Source organism: Aspergillus pseudoviridinutans (genome assembly GCF_018340605.1).
Source record: "Aspergillus pseudoviridinutans IFM 55266 DNA, scaffold_4, whole genome shotgun sequence".
NCBI lineage: Eukaryota > Fungi > Ascomycota > Eurotiomycetes > Eurotiales > Aspergillaceae > Aspergillus > Aspergillus pseudoviridinutans.
In genome coordinates, this window is record NW_025091284.1 from 2949455 (window position 1) to 2967212 (window position 17758).

At 50.4% G+C, this 17758-nt stretch overlaps 8 protein-coding genes across 8 annotated transcripts; 4 read left to right on the forward strand and 4 right to left on the reverse strand.

Annotated features, from left to right (window-relative positions):
- Positions 1–1576: 1576 nt before the first annotated feature.
- Positions 1577–2153, reverse strand: Asppvi_006460 (putative serine/threonine protein kinase; the record flags this gene model as incomplete). Its single annotated transcript, XM_043302363.1, has 2 exons — positions 1577–1912; positions 1980–2153. 2 exons carry the CDS (start codon positions 2151–2153, stop codon positions 1577–1579), a joined length of 510 nt encoding a protein of 169 aa, XP_043158298.1.
- A 1617-nt stretch (positions 2154–3770) lies between these two features.
- Asppvi_006461 (putative MFS transporter) lies at positions 3771–5294 on the reverse strand (the record flags this gene model as incomplete). The annotated part of the gene is made up of 3 exons (XM_043302364.1): positions 3771–4914; positions 4961–5097; positions 5145–5294. The coding sequence occupies 3 exons, from the start codon at positions 5292–5294 to the stop codon at positions 3771–3773; spliced, it is 1431 nt and encodes a 476-aa protein (XP_043158299.1).
- Positions 5295–5881: 587 nt separating this feature from the next.
- Positions 5882–7092, reverse strand: Asppvi_006462 (aldo/keto reductase; the record flags this gene model as incomplete). Its single annotated transcript, XM_043302365.1, has 6 exons — positions 5882–6051; positions 6098–6243; positions 6288–6343; positions 6389–6473; positions 6525–6826; positions 6877–7092. The coding sequence occupies 6 exons, from the start codon at positions 7090–7092 to the stop codon at positions 5882–5884; spliced, it is 975 nt and encodes a 324-aa protein (XP_043158300.1).
- Positions 7093–8643: 1551 nt separating this feature from the next.
- Asppvi_006463 (NAD-dependent epimerase/dehydratase family protein) lies at positions 8644–9868 on the reverse strand (the record flags this gene model as incomplete). The annotated part of the gene is made up of 5 exons (XM_043302366.1): positions 8644–8991; positions 9044–9224; positions 9290–9354; positions 9422–9765; positions 9826–9868. 5 exons carry the CDS (start codon positions 9866–9868, stop codon positions 8644–8646), a joined length of 981 nt encoding a protein of 326 aa, XP_043158301.1.
- A 763-nt stretch (positions 9869–10631) lies between these two features.
- Positions 10632–11460, forward strand: Asppvi_006464 (SDR family NAD(P)-dependent oxidoreductase; the record flags this gene model as incomplete). Its single annotated transcript, XM_043302367.1, has 2 exons — positions 10632–10742; positions 10807–11460. 2 exons carry the CDS (start codon positions 10632–10634, stop codon positions 11458–11460), a joined length of 765 nt encoding a protein of 254 aa, XP_043158302.1.
- Positions 11461–11953: 493 nt separating this feature from the next.
- On the forward strand, positions 11954–14018 carry Asppvi_006465 (uncharacterized protein; the record flags this gene model as incomplete). Its single annotated transcript, XM_043302368.1, has 4 exons — positions 11954–12355; positions 12412–12864; positions 12940–13526; positions 13580–14018. The coding sequence occupies 4 exons, from the start codon at positions 11954–11956 to the stop codon at positions 14016–14018; spliced, it is 1881 nt and encodes a 626-aa protein (XP_043158303.1).
- An 875-nt stretch (positions 14019–14893) lies between these two features.
- Positions 14894–16570, forward strand: Asppvi_006466 (glycoside hydrolase family 32 protein; the record flags this gene model as incomplete). The annotated part of the gene is made up of 2 exons (XM_043302369.1): positions 14894–15286; positions 15347–16570. 2 exons carry the CDS (start codon positions 14894–14896, stop codon positions 16568–16570), a joined length of 1617 nt encoding a protein of 538 aa, XP_043158304.1.
- A 453-nt stretch (positions 16571–17023) lies between these two features.
- Asppvi_006467 (uncharacterized protein) lies at positions 17024–17704 on the forward strand (the record flags this gene model as incomplete). The annotated part of the gene is made up of 1 exon (XM_043302370.1): positions 17024–17704. One exon carries the CDS (start codon positions 17024–17026, stop codon positions 17702–17704), a length of 681 nt encoding a protein of 226 aa, XP_043158305.1.
- Positions 17705–17758: the final 54 nt, after the last annotated feature.

The following is a 17758-nucleotide window of genomic DNA, read 5'->3' on the forward strand; positions in this document are numbered from 1 at the left end:
CGATGTATGAAGTGGTGGACTGCGAAGGTATGAATGAAAGTAGAGGTTGTCTTCAAATGAGTGTCAAGCTTGCGTTAGACGAAGCGAGCTTGGAGTCGAAGAAATCGAGGAAGACAATGTCTCTTTTTATAGATGGGAACCTCCAGCACAAATCAATAAAGGAATTGATCAACACAACGGATGAATTAGGCAATCCATCCGCCTTCGAGTCAGAACAAGAAACAGGCTGGTCAGGGACTCAGGGCTTCGGATATAGGGTCCATGCTTGTTTAGAGGCAGATTGACGTCTGACCGTGGTGCTCTGTAGTGGAGCTACCATTGACGGAAGCAACAAGAAGAAAGCTCCGCGACAAAGCCGGACGGGACGGTAATGTGCTGGCCTAGGTATCATCTTCACACGGCATCATCACTCGGTAGATAGGTACCAATAGCCCTGAATGGGCGGTTCGATGTTACATATTGTGAAACGCGGACTGTTGCAGATGGCGGATATGGCTGGGGCCCTGGCGAGAGGAGGTGCGAAGAGAGTCGAGACTCAAGGCTTAAGATCGTCCTTGGCCTCAAAATTAAGAACAATCCAGCTGTACACCATGACGAATCCTCTCGCGGACCATTGATAAACCCAATCGGCACAATCGTCTGCTGGGTTCCGAAAGTGATGAAGCTCCAGTAATCCACGCAAGAATATCAGCGTGATGACCTTGCAAGTCGTTGCTCTGTATGTGATGCCTCATCCTGCTATTAAGCTGGCTTATTTATCCGATGTGACGAAGACCGTTTGATATCCATGGAATCAAGGCCCACAGGGGTTTCCGACGCCCAATCATATCACTTCTGAGCGACTTTCTCCTGATCGGCAGGACGTCTGCAGTCCTGGACGGCAACTAGGATTCAGCCACAGTCGAGCCAGCCTCGTCAGGAGTCAGGGCTCAGGGCTCAGGACCGCTTCGGGACGTGTCCGTAGCATTGATCAGTTATTCAATATCCGTCGCGGCACTGGTGTGACAAGTCCAAGACAGCGCGGGATCGCCAGTTGGCAACAAATGGAAAGTTTCATTCTAGGCCGCCCAAAAGAAATTCAGGTGAGAAAGATGCAGTAGTGCAGCGTGATAGTGATAATTGGTGGCGATTAAGATGCCGTTCCCTGTTCCAGAGTGCCCTATTTCACCTCAGATTAATGGAAAAGCGATGATCAGCCGACGGATATGGTATCTGGCCCGAGCGATGAGACAAATCTGGGCTCTGCGTTCCAGACTCGAGGCCGTCAATAATTTGAGGGGTAATCACCCAGAAGACACACCGGTCCCAGGTTAAATCATTGCCCGTTCTGACGGAATCTGTTGCATTGCATTGCTGTGGATGGGTGTTGTGGATACTTTGCTGCTCGAATTTGGACCCGTTCTGGTGCAATTTTTGATGCCTGAGGCATTCAACAGAATCACATCTATTGAGTGATGTGTCCCGGATAATCTGAGCATCTACACTAACCGAAATTGCTTTTTCATCCTAATCATCATATTAATGCACAGTTTACAGCTAAGAAGTCTGACTGGGGTTGGTCTCGCTCTGCAAATCGTTAAGACTGAAGCCACTCATCTTCCAAGAGCAGCCGTGCTGAAGGCCTATCGCGAGGATCAAGCTGCATTGCTCGTAGCACGAATTCCTTATCTTCCTTACAAATCTCTTGAGTGGTGGTGAGATGAAAAGGCCGCAGTGTCTCGGGGGGGCTGTTCTGCATGACCCAAACGAGGACAGCTAGTCGTTGCTGGTCCGCAATCTGTTCGTACGATTCTGGAAATGGCCCGAAGCATCTATGATGCTTCATGAGAATTCTGAGGTCGTACTCATCATGGTCTGCAGGGACATCCGGCTTGAAGATATGGAATCCTTCTCCGTAGAGAAGGCTGATGAGCTGAATGGTAGATGGACGTTAATACTTAAGCTAGACTCTTCGACTGAGGATTAACTTGCCATTGCACCAAAAGACCAAATGTCTGTTGCAGTACCCCATTGCATTTGAAGATGCGCTTCAGGGCTTCTGAAGATAGGCGTGCCGATGGGGTCACCGTGTTGTGCGTGAAGGGAGTCCATGTGCACTGTGCTTCCAAAATCTGCCAATTGGACGTCTGTAAAACGGACATTGCCATGGCCATAGTTCACTAACACATTGCTCGGCTTAATATCTACATCCGTCCCATCAATAAGTTCGCATAGCAGAAACCTGGGATAAGTGGAGCATACCAGTGTGTACAAATCCCTCATCGTGCAGAACCGAGAGTGCTTCTAGCATCTTTTTTGCAACATACTTCACCTCTGGACGAGTAAGCCGCTGCTTGTGCGAGGCACTGAGAGCATCATCGTCCAGGTATTTGAGTATTAGCGTAGGGGGAACGGTTGAATCCTCCAGTTCGTCGATCAGTGGGCGAATACTGGCTGTTCGGTTTTGAAAACGGAATAAAATGTCTCGTTCGTTCTGTAATCGGAAGTGTCTGACACTCTTCGCTACAACTTTCTCCTGATTCTCGTTTCTGTAACTGTTATGAGATTATTACTTTAAAACAGCATGCGGAAGGAAAGGCGTACGTAGCAAGCCAGACGCAGTCCTGCAGTTGTTTTGTGACAGTATACAGCCCTCTTCGGCCTTTCAAAACCTGGCCAAGAAATAGTGTAGCTGCCATATGAGGAAATGTCTTTGAGTAAGTAAGAAGGGTTAATATAGGAGACAAAACACAGTCGGTATCTAGGGATAGGGGATTCGCTGAGATCAGTGGACCGTGTTGATACACGCTGGTGGGATGCAGCTCAGCGGGTGTCGGAAACTACCAAAAATATACACAGTTATTGCGGGGTCTCGACGGTATAATATCTAGCAAGAGCGGCTCTCACATCTCATTTCTCGAGTTCTTTTGTCGGCCGACTTGAAGTTGACCAGGTGTGGATTTAGAAGATTTCGCCGGGTCTGTTCATTCATCCAATATACTCTATTATAAAATGTGCCGCAATTCAGTTCCGTCGCTGCAATTGCAGTGTACGGCTGAACTGTGACGGTGCAGTAACTACGAAGCCAACTTCTCCAGTCGCTCTCGAAGGATTTCAAAAGTTGCTCGGTTTTCTTCCCACCTGCGCATGGCTTTTTCAAATTCCTCATGAGAGACCCAACGCTTCCTCACCATTCTCCATTTTCGGAGAAAACACCTTGTTGTACATCCCCTCCGGTAGCTTGGTCATCTGGATACGTCGGGTACCGAGTACTTTACCAGCGACTTGCCGGAGAGCGTGGGACGTTGAATTTGACCCAATTGGTGCTGTTCATTGTATAGCCAGCGGCCGGACGTGTAGCGAAAGAAGGGGTTGATTGCCTCTGTCTGTGTGAGATTCGTTGAGAGAGTCCGAGGTTGGATGGAAGCCTTAGTTGAGATGAAATGTCTACTGAGAAGCTTGTAAGCTTTATATTGCCCTTGCATCGTGATGTTTTGAGGGTATGAAGAGAGTGGTGAGGAGTTGAGGTTAGACAGTAAGATATCAACAAATCTGATCACATGATACAGGGGAGGTATACTCAAAAGTGAATACAGATGACTATATAACTACAAAGTTACTTTAACTGAAGTATTAGTTACTACCTTATGTCCAGATAGCTATAACCCTTGCATCAGCCTACAACATTGTCTCTGCAGATAAAGGACTTGATGGCTTCGCCTAACTCCGATTATCAGCTCATATAAACTTTGTCGCATGAAATCAGCTGCTATCCTTCCATGTGCTACTCGCTAATAAGCATAAAAATTGATCGCCTCCGAGTCCATAGCCCGGATGCGCCGGTTCGTCCGCATGAGAATCCACCGCAGCACCCAAGCAGTCACTATCACACCCGCCGAGAAGCCAATGCTGCAGTACATGGCCTTGGAGAAGCGCGGCGCATCCGAATCTGGCCACAGGTATGGGGTGTACACGCTCGCCAGATTTCCCAGTGTGTTGGTGATGGCAATGGCCACGGCCTTCTTCTCGTCTGTTTGTCCCAGCGTCGCTGCGGTCCAGGCGAGGTTGATATTGTTGACGCCGTATGTGGCCCCCACGAAGAGAATCATGGCGAAGTAGCGGGCTCCGATGTTGAGGGTGCTGCAGGCTACGGCAAACCCAATGATGGCTAGCAGCTTGGAGATGGTGATGTGCCAGGTGCGTTCGTTGAAGTGGCCGGAGGACCAGGAGACGATTACTGAGGCGAACGTGGCCACGAGGTACGGCGGGCAGGTGAGGACGAGAGTGATGGTGGAGTTGAACCCGAGGGTTTCGACGACAGTTGGCATAAAGTTCTTGAAGCCATTGGCGGACAAATGGAGGTTGCACTGGAGGGCAAAAATCCAAGTGCGGTAGTCGGTGCATGCCTCGCGGAGACCCTTCCATGTGCTCGTGCGGTCCTCTTTCTGCGTGGTGTCGCGGGCGATCCGGTCGTATGCCATCTGGCGCTCCTCTGGGCTCAGCCACCGGGTCTGCAGTGGCGAGTTGGGAAGCAGGAAGAACGCGGCGATGGCCACGGCGAACGTGATCACGCCTTGGATGAGAAACAGCCATCTCCAGCCGGCCAGGCCGTGGGCGCCGTCCAATCCGGCAAAGACCCCCGCGGCGATGAGTCCGGAGAATGAGCTTGCCAGCATGTTTCCAGTGTATAGGATAGCCATCCGGGTGGTGGCTTCTTTGCGGTTATAGAACAGACTGATCATGAAGAGCGCTCCCGGGTAGAAGGGGGCCTCGACGATCCCAAGTAGGAGCCGGCAAACGAGCATGCCGTGGTAGTCTTTGACAAGGCAGGTGAGTGTAGAGATAATGGCCCATGCCATCATGAACCCGGCCATGTACCACGACGGCCGGACGCGGTTGAGAAGCATGTTGGACGGGACTTGGCCTAGGAGGTAACTGGACTCGTCAACATTCGTCTCTTTCTTAAGAGAGATATGCCCACCCGACAAAGAGGATGCTGACGCAGGTATTGTACTGCGTTCCGTGCAAATGCAGGTCTTTGGACAGCCTGTTGAGCTTGCCATTGACCATGGCGTTTCGGTCGAGGAAATTGAGGAAATACATCAGCCACAGAATAGGCTGCTCTGTCAGCAAAATCAGGCAGTATACTGTATGCGTAGACCAACCATCATGTACAGGTCAATCTTTTTCACGAGAGCAATCTCTCTAGGATCGGTTTTGGCGGCGGAGCCAAACTTGTCATACTGAGGAGTCGGCTTCAAGATCTCGTCGCAGTGGTCAATGTGCTCGACCTGCCCTTCGTTTTTGGTGTTCATGGTGGGTAGTTTTTCAACGCCTGCGATATCTGGGAATATGCTAGATAAGATCCATAAAAAAGAGCGCACGGCATCCACTGACTGCTTTTATATCTTCCTTCAAGCAGTGTCTTGGCTCCCCGCTGATCTGGGGTATGCATATCCCCACGGGGTTTCCAGAGGAGGCACATGGCCCATAACCTGCATATCCGGGCCAAGAGAGGAACAATGAATGCGGGGATGCCAAGGAATTATATAAAACGCTGTCAAGCATGCATATATTGATATCAAGTAGATTCAAAGTCCKTAAATGCTTATCCGAAGTTGGATATCCGTGTGCAGCTATATCCGTCGGAAAATATGATACAGCAACCTTGCATCTCTGAGGAACAGAAGCTATTCGGAGAAATAATTATTACTTATTGTTATGATATTTGATTGGAGCAATCTTACCAATATATCCGAGTAAGCTAAAGTTGTATGCGGTCTCCAGCAATCACAGAACCAGTTACTATCTCATGTAAGATTATGGCAAGAACTAGTGAAACAGCAACTGAATGTATTGCCTTCACTGGATATACACCATCTATAAGGTATTCTATTTACAGTCACTTTGCCTGCATCTTCTGCTGTCTAGCCCACTCCAAGGCACTCTGCCTGACCGATTCCTCGCCCACCTCCCCAAAGATATCGACTCCCAGCCTAGCCGGGAAATTCATCCGCTGATGGCGGTCCAACGCCTGGATTCTCTCAAAGGCATGTTCGGGTAAGATGAACACTATCTAGTCAGCACCTTTGATTCTAGTTCAGGATAGATGGCATACCCTCGAGGTTACTTCTGATTCTCTCCGGCGTCACCGACTTGGGCACGACGGATGTCCCGCGCTGAATGGCCCAGCTGATCAACACCTGTGCGGGTGTTTTGCCTAGCTCTTTGGCAACCTGGATGACGGTTGGATCATCGACAGCCCTGGATCGTTAGCTGTGGACACTGTGCGAGTGTAGGATACTCACCGAGGAATATTGTAAATGTTGTTTCCCAGGGGCGAGTAAGCGGTTATCACGATTCCCTACTCCGTCAGTAATGTATACTTCCTCAAAAATTTTGGACGTACCTGTTGCTTGGACCACTCGAGCAACTCCCTCTGTTGGAGATAGGGATGTGCTTCGATCTGATTGACAGCCGGGGGGATCCGAGCCCTACGCAGTACAATCAGCGCCGTCATCTCGACAAGAAGACGGAAAACATACGTAGTCATCAGCTCCTCAATCCTCTGCCGAGTGAAATTGCTCACTCCAATGGAGCGCACTTTCCCCTTCTCCACGAGCTTCTCCATCGCAGCCCAGGTATCCTTGATAGGGACATCAATGACATCGACCAGCCCGGTTTCCGCATCCACAGGCTGAACCGTCGTCGTCGAGTATCGAAATGCAACGGGCCAATGGATCAAATAGAGATTTACATAGTCAACCTGCAGATCACGGAGTGTTTGTTCGAGCGCCTCCTCCACGTGCTCGGGTTCGTGGTGTGTGTTCCATAATTTACTGGTGATCTATGCAATTGCAGTCAGCGTAGTCGGGTAATTGTGATGGAGGCACATACGAAAATCTCTTCGCGCGGAACACCAGACAGCCTAATTCCCTCTCCGACCTCCTTCTCATTTCCGTAGACTGCAGCAGCGTCAATGTGGCGGTATCCGGCTTTTAAAGCTGTGCACACGGCCTCTTTGACTTCGTTGGGCTTGGACTGCCATGTTCCCAGGCCAATGGCTGGGATGCTGTGGCCTGTTTTTAGGGGGTAGGAACTAGGGAGAGCCATTCTCTTTTTTCCACGACTCATAAAATGGTGGCTTTTGATGGTTGTGAGGGGCTTATATATAGTAGACCAATATCCGCGAGATGCTGCTTTTCCGAACATCAGATATCCGAGGGATTTCCGCCGGGAATCTTATGGACTAACATTATGACCGTTAACATACATGTAGTAGCACTATTATTTCGAGTAGCTAGAAAGGACCATTTTGAGCGCATTTAATAATTCTGCAATTCCAATATAGAGCAAGTCTACATCTTCAACTGACAGTACTATGCAAGAATCAGCCATGTTCTGCACACACTCATCATAATATACTCACCGACGTATCTAAAACGAATGGGTCTGCTACACACTGAAGTCCTTGACAGCAGGTTCCGACCGAACCGAAGTATGTCGCACAGATGTTCCCTAAAAGAAGGCAAATGCCCGACTGAGGAGTGGGTGTAGCCACAGCCATAGCAGTGAGGGAGGCAAGAAGGTAAATGAACTTCATTCTGCTGCGCGTTGTTAGCATTTGCCTGGAACATAGAGACATCGAGACTTACTCGAGTGATAGCAAGGGTGAGTGCTTGTATGGTAGCGAGATGAACGCTGATCAGGGTTGCCTCGAGGGGATCAGTCCGTTTATACTCCTAGCTAAAAATTTGGAATGACGGATGAAAGGCATCCCAGATAAAGTCCATTCCCATGCTAGCAAGTCTAGTATTGGACTCTAGCAGTGTAACACAACATACCATTACCTCAATGTAGTATGCTACTGCGTTTATCAGCGCCTTGGCGCCCAAGGAAGGGATAGAGAAAGTTTGTTGCTGTAAGCAGAAGTGGTGACTAGTGACACAACATGCTCGAAAGCTTCGGGATCATATTCTGCATCTGTACAGTGTGAAATGCTTCAAAGCCAGTGGCCCTGGCCATAGCAGGCTATACAGCCACGCTTTTGTCCCTTGCATTGCTGGTCAACTCGTTGCATACTTTACTCTTACGTTGTCTGATGCTATACTTATGTCTTATATCTATTGCTTTCAAGCTCCTAGCGAGGTGTCATGGCTACTTCCTCACTCTTGGCCCCTGCTAATAGATAGCTAGCTTCTGTTTTTACCCTGTGGGAGTATGGATCTATCCCAAAGGCCACGATAACTGTGTCCTTCCATTGTCAGCCGGATTTACTCTGTATAGAAAGCAACTCTATAACATTTGAGCAGTCATATACCATGAGAAGTGCACTATCAGAGTAGGATAATGAATACCTATCATGTAGCAATATCAATAGAAAGCAGCCAATACAGTATGACAATCTTATCAATCATTGCATCTGAGATCACACAACCTGATTGGTTGTGTCCTGCAAACTTAAATCTGGTTCTACTCTACATGTGCTTTTGTCACGTCACCCCTCGCACAATATATTCAAGATGGCAATTCCTTTAATCTAACCTCTGCGATAGCAAAGTCCTCGTGGGATGAAAGCAACGAGCTTAGTCGTCACATTGATAATGTAAGTGCAAAGGCTTTTCCTGTCATATTTACAATGATAATGATTTCCCTATGTCCGCATCAGAAAGTATGCGCCTCCAGGTCCTCTGGAATGTGTTCCAGAATAGACCTAGCGGTTGCTGTGAAACCCAGCGCCGCAGATCGGTCGCCTTGCATCAGCATATTGGATCCCAGTAGCTTGGGGATTTCGCCTTGACCAGCCTGCTCAATGGGTACACTGCGTGGTTCGGGGGAAGGGAACACTCCCTTCTTATGCAATGTTTTAGCCAAAACTGTGGCCACGTCCTTCCAGGACACTCTCTCTCCGTAGATCATGTAGTAACGACTCTCTGCCGAGCCAGTAACCTCTTGCGTCGCTGCGATATCCACAATCTTCAGAATAAATTTCAGAGAGTCATCGACATGGATCTAGAATGCATTTAGCTTTTATCCATTTCCCTGCAAGTAGGGCTCATCTTACGACACTCAAGAGCGCACTTCCCTCGCCAACGTAAGGGACAAATCCAACAGACTGCGCGTTTCCAGTTAAGATTTTGTATCCGATACCTAGCGACGGTAACGGACCCTCCGCCGCACCATATGTCAACGCCTGACACACGATGAAGGTATTGATGCTGCCTTCATTTCCAGCATCGAGGATACTATACAGCCACCAGTTAGGACGGCCAGGGCGGCAGTTGACTCTCTTGCATTCTGGAATACTCACAGTCGATCCGCTGCACCATTGAGCATACTGGCATCGATCTTTTTGATGTCGTCCTCATTGGCATCCTATTTTGAAAACAAACGTCAGAAGTGCTTTCCAAGCCAGTTTGAAGAACGCTGAGAGTATGCTCACATTCCACACTTTGCTAGCCGGGTCGTATTTGCCATCCGTTCGATGGTCGATAAAGTTTCCTCCACCACTGACATGGATAAGGGTCCCCTTCGAGCCACCTTTTCTCTGCTTCAACCCATCGACAATTGCTTGGGACAGCGATGGGTCAAATGAGGACCCTGTGTTGATCACCATGTCATGCTCAGCGGCCAGAGCACGGACTCTGGCAGTATCCTCAAAGGTTCCATGCTCAACTCTGTCCACACCCACAGAGTTGAGAAACCAATCGTCCGCTTGAGGGTTACGGAAATACACCGTCAGTGGCCAGTCTGGGTGTTGTTGCTTTAGTCGTCGGGAGAGCGAAGCTAGAACACGGGGGTGTTAGGAGTTGCCAATTTCACAGTCGAGGAGCAAGAAGCATTTACCTCCCAGCATTCCGGTCGCACCGACTATAAGAACGGAAGGCATTGTATCTCAATGGGATTTCCAATCTTGACTCAATAATGACAAGAGCGTTGCTTCGATCGTATGGATCTCTCAGCGATCATTGTCTCTATTTAATGCATTGCAGGTTACTCATCTTTTTCGCCATTGCTTGTGTTCATTACATTTCCACTGTCATTCTTGACGCCACGCTGCTGACAGATCGTGGTGTGACTGTGTCGCATAGTAACTGGGTGGGTCATACGGAGTCGTACGGTGTAAGTACCTTACACTTCTAAGTGCTGGATTTAGCGCCGCCGGGCTCGGCGGAACGGTATCATTACAGGCCGTCAAGTCAACCTTAATTAGATTAGTCAGTGCGCTAGTCATTAGCGCCGCCGAACCCCGCGATACCAAGCACAAGTATTCTTTAACCGTTGACCAATCAGGGTAGCACTACACGTCATTATCACGATGTGCCCTTCGTACGGCTCTTATAGCCACCGTATAAGTAAGGCAGCATTTGAAAGCTTTATCAACTTAATCAGCTTAGTGTACGGTCGTCTCGCCGAGTTCGCCAGGCTTACGAATTCGCCGAACGCCAGAATCTAGGTATCAATGCAGGATATCGATCAACCTATTGGTTAGCTGCAACGGACATGAATTGGACAGTTCGGCGACCTAGGTAATATTAATAATCTATATGAATGCATAGAACTATATAAAGGCCCATGAGACCGGGTACTAGCTACAGACCCTTCAGAGTCGTACCAAATAGTCGTACCATATAGTCGAACTACCTAGAAAAATGGCTCAAGACAAATACCTCGCGGGCAAAGTTGCGATTGTGACCGGAGCCTCCAAACTCTCCGGGATTGGAGCTGCTGCTGMCATTGCACTCGCAGAGCACGGCGCTAATGTGTGATCCAAAGACCCAGACTAAGTCCAAGCCTCGCTTTGCTGACCGTTCTCTGCCGAAATAGATTGCTGTGCACTATAGCTCCAATGCCGCGAGCGCCCAGGAGGTTGTTGAGAAGATCAAGAGCCTGGGTGTTCAAGCGACTGCGATTAAAGCGGACGCATCCTCGCCGGATTTTGGTACTACTCTTGTCGCCGGAACGTTGAAGGCATTCAATACGAGCAATATCGACATTCTCGTTAACAATGCGGGCACTGCCGTCATGCACGATTCTGCGGCCTCGGTCCCTGCGGATGTCTGGGACGATGTGTTTCGAGTCAATGTCCGTGGGCCGTTCCTACTCATCCAGGCCGCTCTTCCACATATGAAGAGCGGCGGCAGGATTGTGAACATCTCCAGCATTATCGCCAAGTTGGGCTCTTCCATGTTACCGGTTTATGGTGCCTCAAAAGGAGCGTTGAATTCCATGTCGATCGCATTGGCCGAAGAACTGGGCCCGAAGGGGATCACGATTAACTTGGTGTCCCCCGGGCCTATTCAAACCGACCTTAGCATGAAAGGATCTCCTGTGGCCGCCCGACTCGAGAGAAATCAGCATATCAAGAGAGAAGGAAGCACTGAGGAAGTAGCGGCGGCGATTCTATTCCTGTCAAGTCCAGCTAGCGGCTACATTACTGGGCAGAATCTGTATGTAGATGGGGGTATTAACCTCCCCTGATCAGACCTTAGAAAGCACAGTATGAATGAACGCTTGATCTCCTACATTTACTACGGTTTGCATCGTAGATTCGTAACCAGTATGCTTAACCAACATCGTAATCTGGAGCCTGGAATGATGTGAAATCTACAGGGTCATATCTGACAGGAAATGAATCACTAGGCGAACGGAACAGACGCTCATAGATATCATAGTCCCGATGGAGGAAGGTCCACACGAGGGTTACACGACTCGTAACTTTATCTCGTTAGCTAACCATCACTTTTCCGCAGGGAATAGGCGAGATCCCTGGTGGCGGTGCACCTCAGTCTTTTGGTGGCGACAGGACCCTGTCCCTGCATACCTAATAATAATCGCTACAGGATGCGGTTTCGCGCCAAGCCTTTGCTGTCCTAGTCCTACAAATATTCCGAGATTATAAACCCCCACCGTGTCTACGTCCCGCAGCGACTGGCTGGCTCACTTCAGGGGATCCTAAGACGGTTGTGAAATCATGGACACTACACTCGATGGTTCAAGTACGGGGAATTCCAGCAGCCCCTTGAAGCGGGAGCCGCCGTGCTCTCGTTGCAGGCAGAAGAAGATAAGATGCGACAAGCAACGGCCCTGCGACCAATGCAAGAGAGGTGGTTATCATTGTCTGTACGATGAAAATTCCGACAGTACAGACGATGGCGCCAAGTACACTGCGTTACAAAATCGTATCGTCCGGCTGGAGGCTCAGCTGAAGGCTGTGACTTCGGGAGCCCCAACGAGGGGTAGAGGGAGCGCAAGTGAAACAGAGATGCCTCAGTCCGAATCCCCGCTCGACTGTAGCTGCGGCCGGCAGATATTCAACACGAACTTCTCGATCCACTATGATTCCGGCATTCACTGGGTTGATCTGTTCCCGAGTGTACGCCATTCTTCAAGACAAGCAAGCCAAGTTTGAGAACTAACTGTTACGGACAGCTGCGCGAACTCTATTTTCAGGCCTCTGCTGAGGCCGAGTCGAAATGGAGCCAGGAAAAACGGGGTCCAGTCCTCACTGGGGCTGTTTCTCCTGATAGCCTGGCCCTGGCCAAGTATTATCCCACTTCAGTTGAAGCCGAGCTGCTCATGTCCATCTTTTTCGAGAATGTCAACCCTTTCGTACGCGTGCTCAATAAAAATGCATTCCAGAGCGATATGCAAAGATACCGTACAGGGAAGCATCCTCAACCGGAGCTCGTTGACTCCCTGCTTTTCTCTATCTATGGGCTTGCAGTCATGTCCCTGGAGTCGCAAAACGCCGTTGATATGTTCGGCCTCCCTAAAGAATGGTTGCTGGACAAGTACCAAGAAGCCCAGGAGATTGCCCTTCACAGACTTAATTTCATCCATAGTAGCGAGCCTGCTGTGTTTCAAAATTTCCTTTACTACCTAGTAGGTCAAAGCCGGCGCCTAGCAGAAATATTATAACGTACAATCGGCCGTCAACTAACCCCTCTTCCACTGCAGGTATTTCTCTTTGAACGAGGGTCCTATCGAACAGCAACTACGCTGTTGGGTCTGGCCGTCCGCATTGCCCAACGGATAGGACTCCACAAGGATCCCTCCTGGTTCAGCTACTCCCCATGGATGTCCGAATGGCGAAGGCGACTGTGGAATCAGTTGATTTTACTTGAGCAAAGGGTAGTTGCATTTGACGGCACGCAATCCTTGCTCAGTTTCCCCTGGGACACTCAGCTCCCGCTGAATGCTGATGATGGGGCATGGAATACAAGTTTATTCATGAAGCCCAGCGAGATACCCTCTCCGACCCAAGACTTCACGGACATGAGTCCCATTCTTGTCAAACGACATGTACTTTCCATTCTCTGTCCGGTACGACAAAAGATAAGGACACGTCCGTACCCACAGCAAGTGCAACATATAGAAGCCGGGTTCAAGGAAGCAACTCACTTTTTCCAATCGGTGGGAACTGACAAACAGGGCTTAGCAAACTTTGTCCAGGCCGTCTGTGAGATTGAGTTTGGAAACCTGCGTCTCATGGCTGGACAGGCAGTCGTGAGGTCTGGGAGCGCGAACTCCGAGTTTTTGAACCAGTAAGTCTCTAGTTGCTAGTCTAGGATGCCACTCTCCGCTGACCCATAGGAAGACTGTATCTTGAATCACTCGCGCTTTTGGAGCGGATTGCTGCTGTTAGGAATTCCGTGCCGAATCCTGGGTGGCTATGGTACCTCCGGACGTCGCCACCCGTTTTTGCCATCGCCATCACCCTAACACATTTGTGTTCCGAGCCGGCAAACTGCCATTCTGAGCGAGCTTGGAGGCAGATCAACGGTTTTGATGAGTACGGAAAGGAGAATGGGACTATACAATCTGCATCAATGGCCGCTCTGCAAAGTTTAAGAGAAACCGCCATGTTATCGTCGGGCTTTCCTGCGGATCGGCCTGCAGTTGCTTATAGCGACGATCAATATATGCTGCAAAGTCCAGGGAATATTGACACCGACTATCTGATACAGCCTGCCGCGGATCTTTTCAGTGATATGTGGTCCAATTCGCTGTTAGGGGGATCACTTCCAACCATATAGAAGTAAGACTTATTCAATTAACTAGGCCACAATTATGTACACTAGCTTATGGAAAAGAAATTCTCCGCGCGTGTTCTCCATGTCAAATGCCGGTCTCGTGGTACATCGGGCATTGGCCTATGATATAATCGAAGGGGTACGGCATTTATAGTTCGATGTTCCACAACGCCGGGACCACCTCTGAAGTCGAGGAGCTCGCAACAAACACCAACTTACCAGCATATTCCACTTACATAGCCTGAAAGCAGTCAGCAAGCAGCTGTTGGTGGGTCGTATAATCGTATATTCGTATTACTGCCGGGGAGGCGTCTGCTAATTATCCCAGCCTGGTTGGTTTGGATACTTTGTATATCACATCACCCCCTCCTTTGTTTCGATTAGCCTTTCTATATAATTGTATGCAGAGGGGGTTTCTCCGGGATCGGCTCGGTATGATCTCGGAAGGACCTCGGGGAAGCTACTGGGTTTGCTATTCATTAGTGCATCGGTGACTAGAGCTAGAGCGGTTCTCACAAGGGTGCACACCTCCACGGCTCGAAAACCCCCCCCGAGAACACTGGTATCAATTCTTTGTCCTCCCACAGTCCCCTGGCGGACGATTGTGCGGGCCGAAGGCTTGAGTTTCTCCGAAGAAACCCAGAGCAGTGGGCTCAGATGCGGAGTACAGCGACTATTTGCCGGCGGATAACTAATCATTTACACTGAGCCACCTATTTCCTTGAAGCATTGACCTTCTCCAGATGCGACGATGACGATCCCCATGGGGACTGGGGAGTCTGAACGTCCGTACCTGAAGACTCGCAGCAGCTGGCTCACATATAAATATGGCCATGTTGTGCCAGCTTTCACTGCGGTGAATCCTCATCCATCTCAAAATGGTTTATTTCACCAAGACCCTTGCGGTGGGTCTCATAGCGGGCATCGCAAATGCCTTCAACTATGACCAGCCCTACCGAGGCCAATACCATTTCTCGCCCCAGGAACATTGGATGAATGATCCCAATGGTCTCTTGTATCACAATGGGATCTACCATCTGTTCTTCCAGTACAACCCTGGCGGTATCCAGTGGGGGAACATGTCCTGGGGCCATGCCACCAGCAAGGACCTCACCCACTGGGAGCAGCAGCCCATCGCCCTCCTCGCCCGGGGATATGGCGGCAACGTCACCGAGATGTACTTCAGTGGCAGTGCGGTCGTTGATGTGAAGAACACCAGTGGCTTCGGGAAGGACGGCAAGACCCCTATAGTCGCCATGTATACTTCCTACGTACGCCTACCCCTCAAATAAATACCTGGAGTGAAAATGACTGACACAGCCTTTTCTCAGTACCCTGTTGCGCAGACCCTGCCGAGTGGGAAGACTATTCAGGAGAACCAGCAGGCACAGTCCATCGCCTACAGTCTTGACGAGGGTATGACCTGGACCACGTACGATGCCGCCAATCCGGTCATCTACAACCCTCCGGCCCCATACCAAGATCAGTACCAGAACTTCCGTGATCCCTTCGTGTTCTGGCACGCGGAATCCCAAAAGTGGGTGGTCGTCACATCTCTGGCAGCACTGCACAAGCTTGCGATTTACACTTCCGACAACCTCAAGGACTGGACGCTGGCGAGTGAATTCGGTCCTTACAACGCACAAGGCGGCGTCTGGGAATGCCCTGGTCTTTTCAAGCTGCCCCTTGATGGTGGCAAGTCCACGAAATGGGTCATCACGACCGGACTCAACCCTGGCGGTCCCCCCGGCACCGTCGGCTCCGGAACCCAGTACTTCGTGGGTGAGTTTGACGGCACCACCTTCACTCCCGACGCCGATTCGGTGTACCCCGGAAGCGCGACCGCCAACTGGATGGACTGGGGCCCAGACTTCTATGCCGCGGCGGGCTACAATGGCCTCCCGATTGACGCCCACGTCCATATCGGGTGGATGAACAACTGGCAGTATGGCACGAACATTCCCACCAACCCCTGGCGCAGCGCCATGTCTATTCCTCGGCACCTGGCTCTCGAGACCATCGGGGCCAAGGCGACTCTCGTTCAGCGGCCCCAGGAAGCCTGGTCTTCGATCGTGAGTAAGCATGCGGCCTATTCGCACACTTACAACTCTGTCCCGGAAGGCTCCGTCAATGTGGGCACCACGGGAGAGACGATCAAGATCGACTTGAGTTTCTCGGCTGCTGCTTCGACGGCGTCGGAGTTTGCCATCGCTATTCGGGCCTCCGCCGACTCCACCCAGCAGACCCTTGTCGGCTACGACTTGGTCAACAAGCAGGTCTTCATTGATCGCACCCGATCTGGAGACGTCTCCTTCGACAAGACTTTTGCGAGCGTCTACCGCGGACCCCTCGCCCCTGGCGTTAATGGCACGGTGAACCTGAGCATCTTTGTTGATCGCTCCAGTGTGGAGGTTTTCGGCGGCCAGGGCGAGACCACCCTGACAGCTCAGATTTTCCCGAGCAGCGAAGCAGTTCACGCCATGCTGGTGTCGACGGGGGGAGCTACTAAGGGCGTCAACCTCAACATCTATAATGTTGCCTCCACTTGGCACTGAAATTGGCTTCTCATAGGAAGCACGGTCTGAAGCATCTCAGCAGCTTCCATCAGTCCTTGCCTCAAGTGGTCTATCATAGATTTAGGGCTCAGTATGAACAATGAACTTGATGACAAGTAATAATAATACTATCCCAATAATGCCCGCACCTATAAGCTTCTCCTCAATGAGGCGGATTATGTTGTCCGTCTCGAACCTAGGGTCAGACTTAGACAAGGATACCTCCGAGTGGTGCTGTACCTTGGTAAGATGTAGATGTAGATTCAGTAGATGACACCCGATCTTTCAGGCACAACACACACTATACACTAAGGTACCTACAATATACTGATCATTATGACACAAAAGGACTCGAACCACTTGAGTCACGACATCAAGACAATCCTCAAACAACCTCACAGTCATCACATAATACTCCTCACTACAATCCTCCAACCTCAGAACCCACAAACCATGGAGCGGCCCAACAATCTCCTCACCGAGCTCAGAAAGCGCCGAGAGCACGCCCAAACCCAAAAAACCCGCGCCGAGCTGAAAGCAAAGGCTGCCGCAGACGCCACCGCCGCCCCCCAACACTCCAAGCAGTACCTAGACTGGATAGCCAAGTACCACAAAGAACAGAGCAAGGGCTTCGCAATCCTCCAGCGCATCAACGCCCTGCAGGCCCTCAGCAGGAAAACAAGCACCCCAGAAATCAAGAGCGCCAATCCACCACCATACAGCAGCACCACGCTCGACGAGATGATCTCCGCGCTGACGCTCCTGTACCGCGAGCACCTGGAGACGCTGCAGGGTACGCTTGCTGCGCATCCGACGGGCGGCCGGGCGGGCGATTACCATGAGTTTGAGTTTCTGCGGACCACGCATAATGAGAAGGGGCAGACGCTGGCGTGGGAGGAGCACCAGTATACGTGTGCGATGCGTGGGGGGTGCTGTGGGCGCCTGTGTGGGTGCTGTAGTCTGCCTCTGCGGGAACTGTTTATTCCGTTGTCGAATGGGAAGAGGAAGAAGGGCGGGGTGTATGGGCATTGCACGGCGGAGTGTCTCTGCTGTAATCTGTTTTATGGATGCTATAAGCCTGATTCGCGGTTGCCGAAGATTGATCCTGCTTTGGTCAAGGCTCTTGGTGGATGATTACTGTACCCAAGTAGTTGCTTTGTTATTAGACATGCTGGTGGATGATTACTT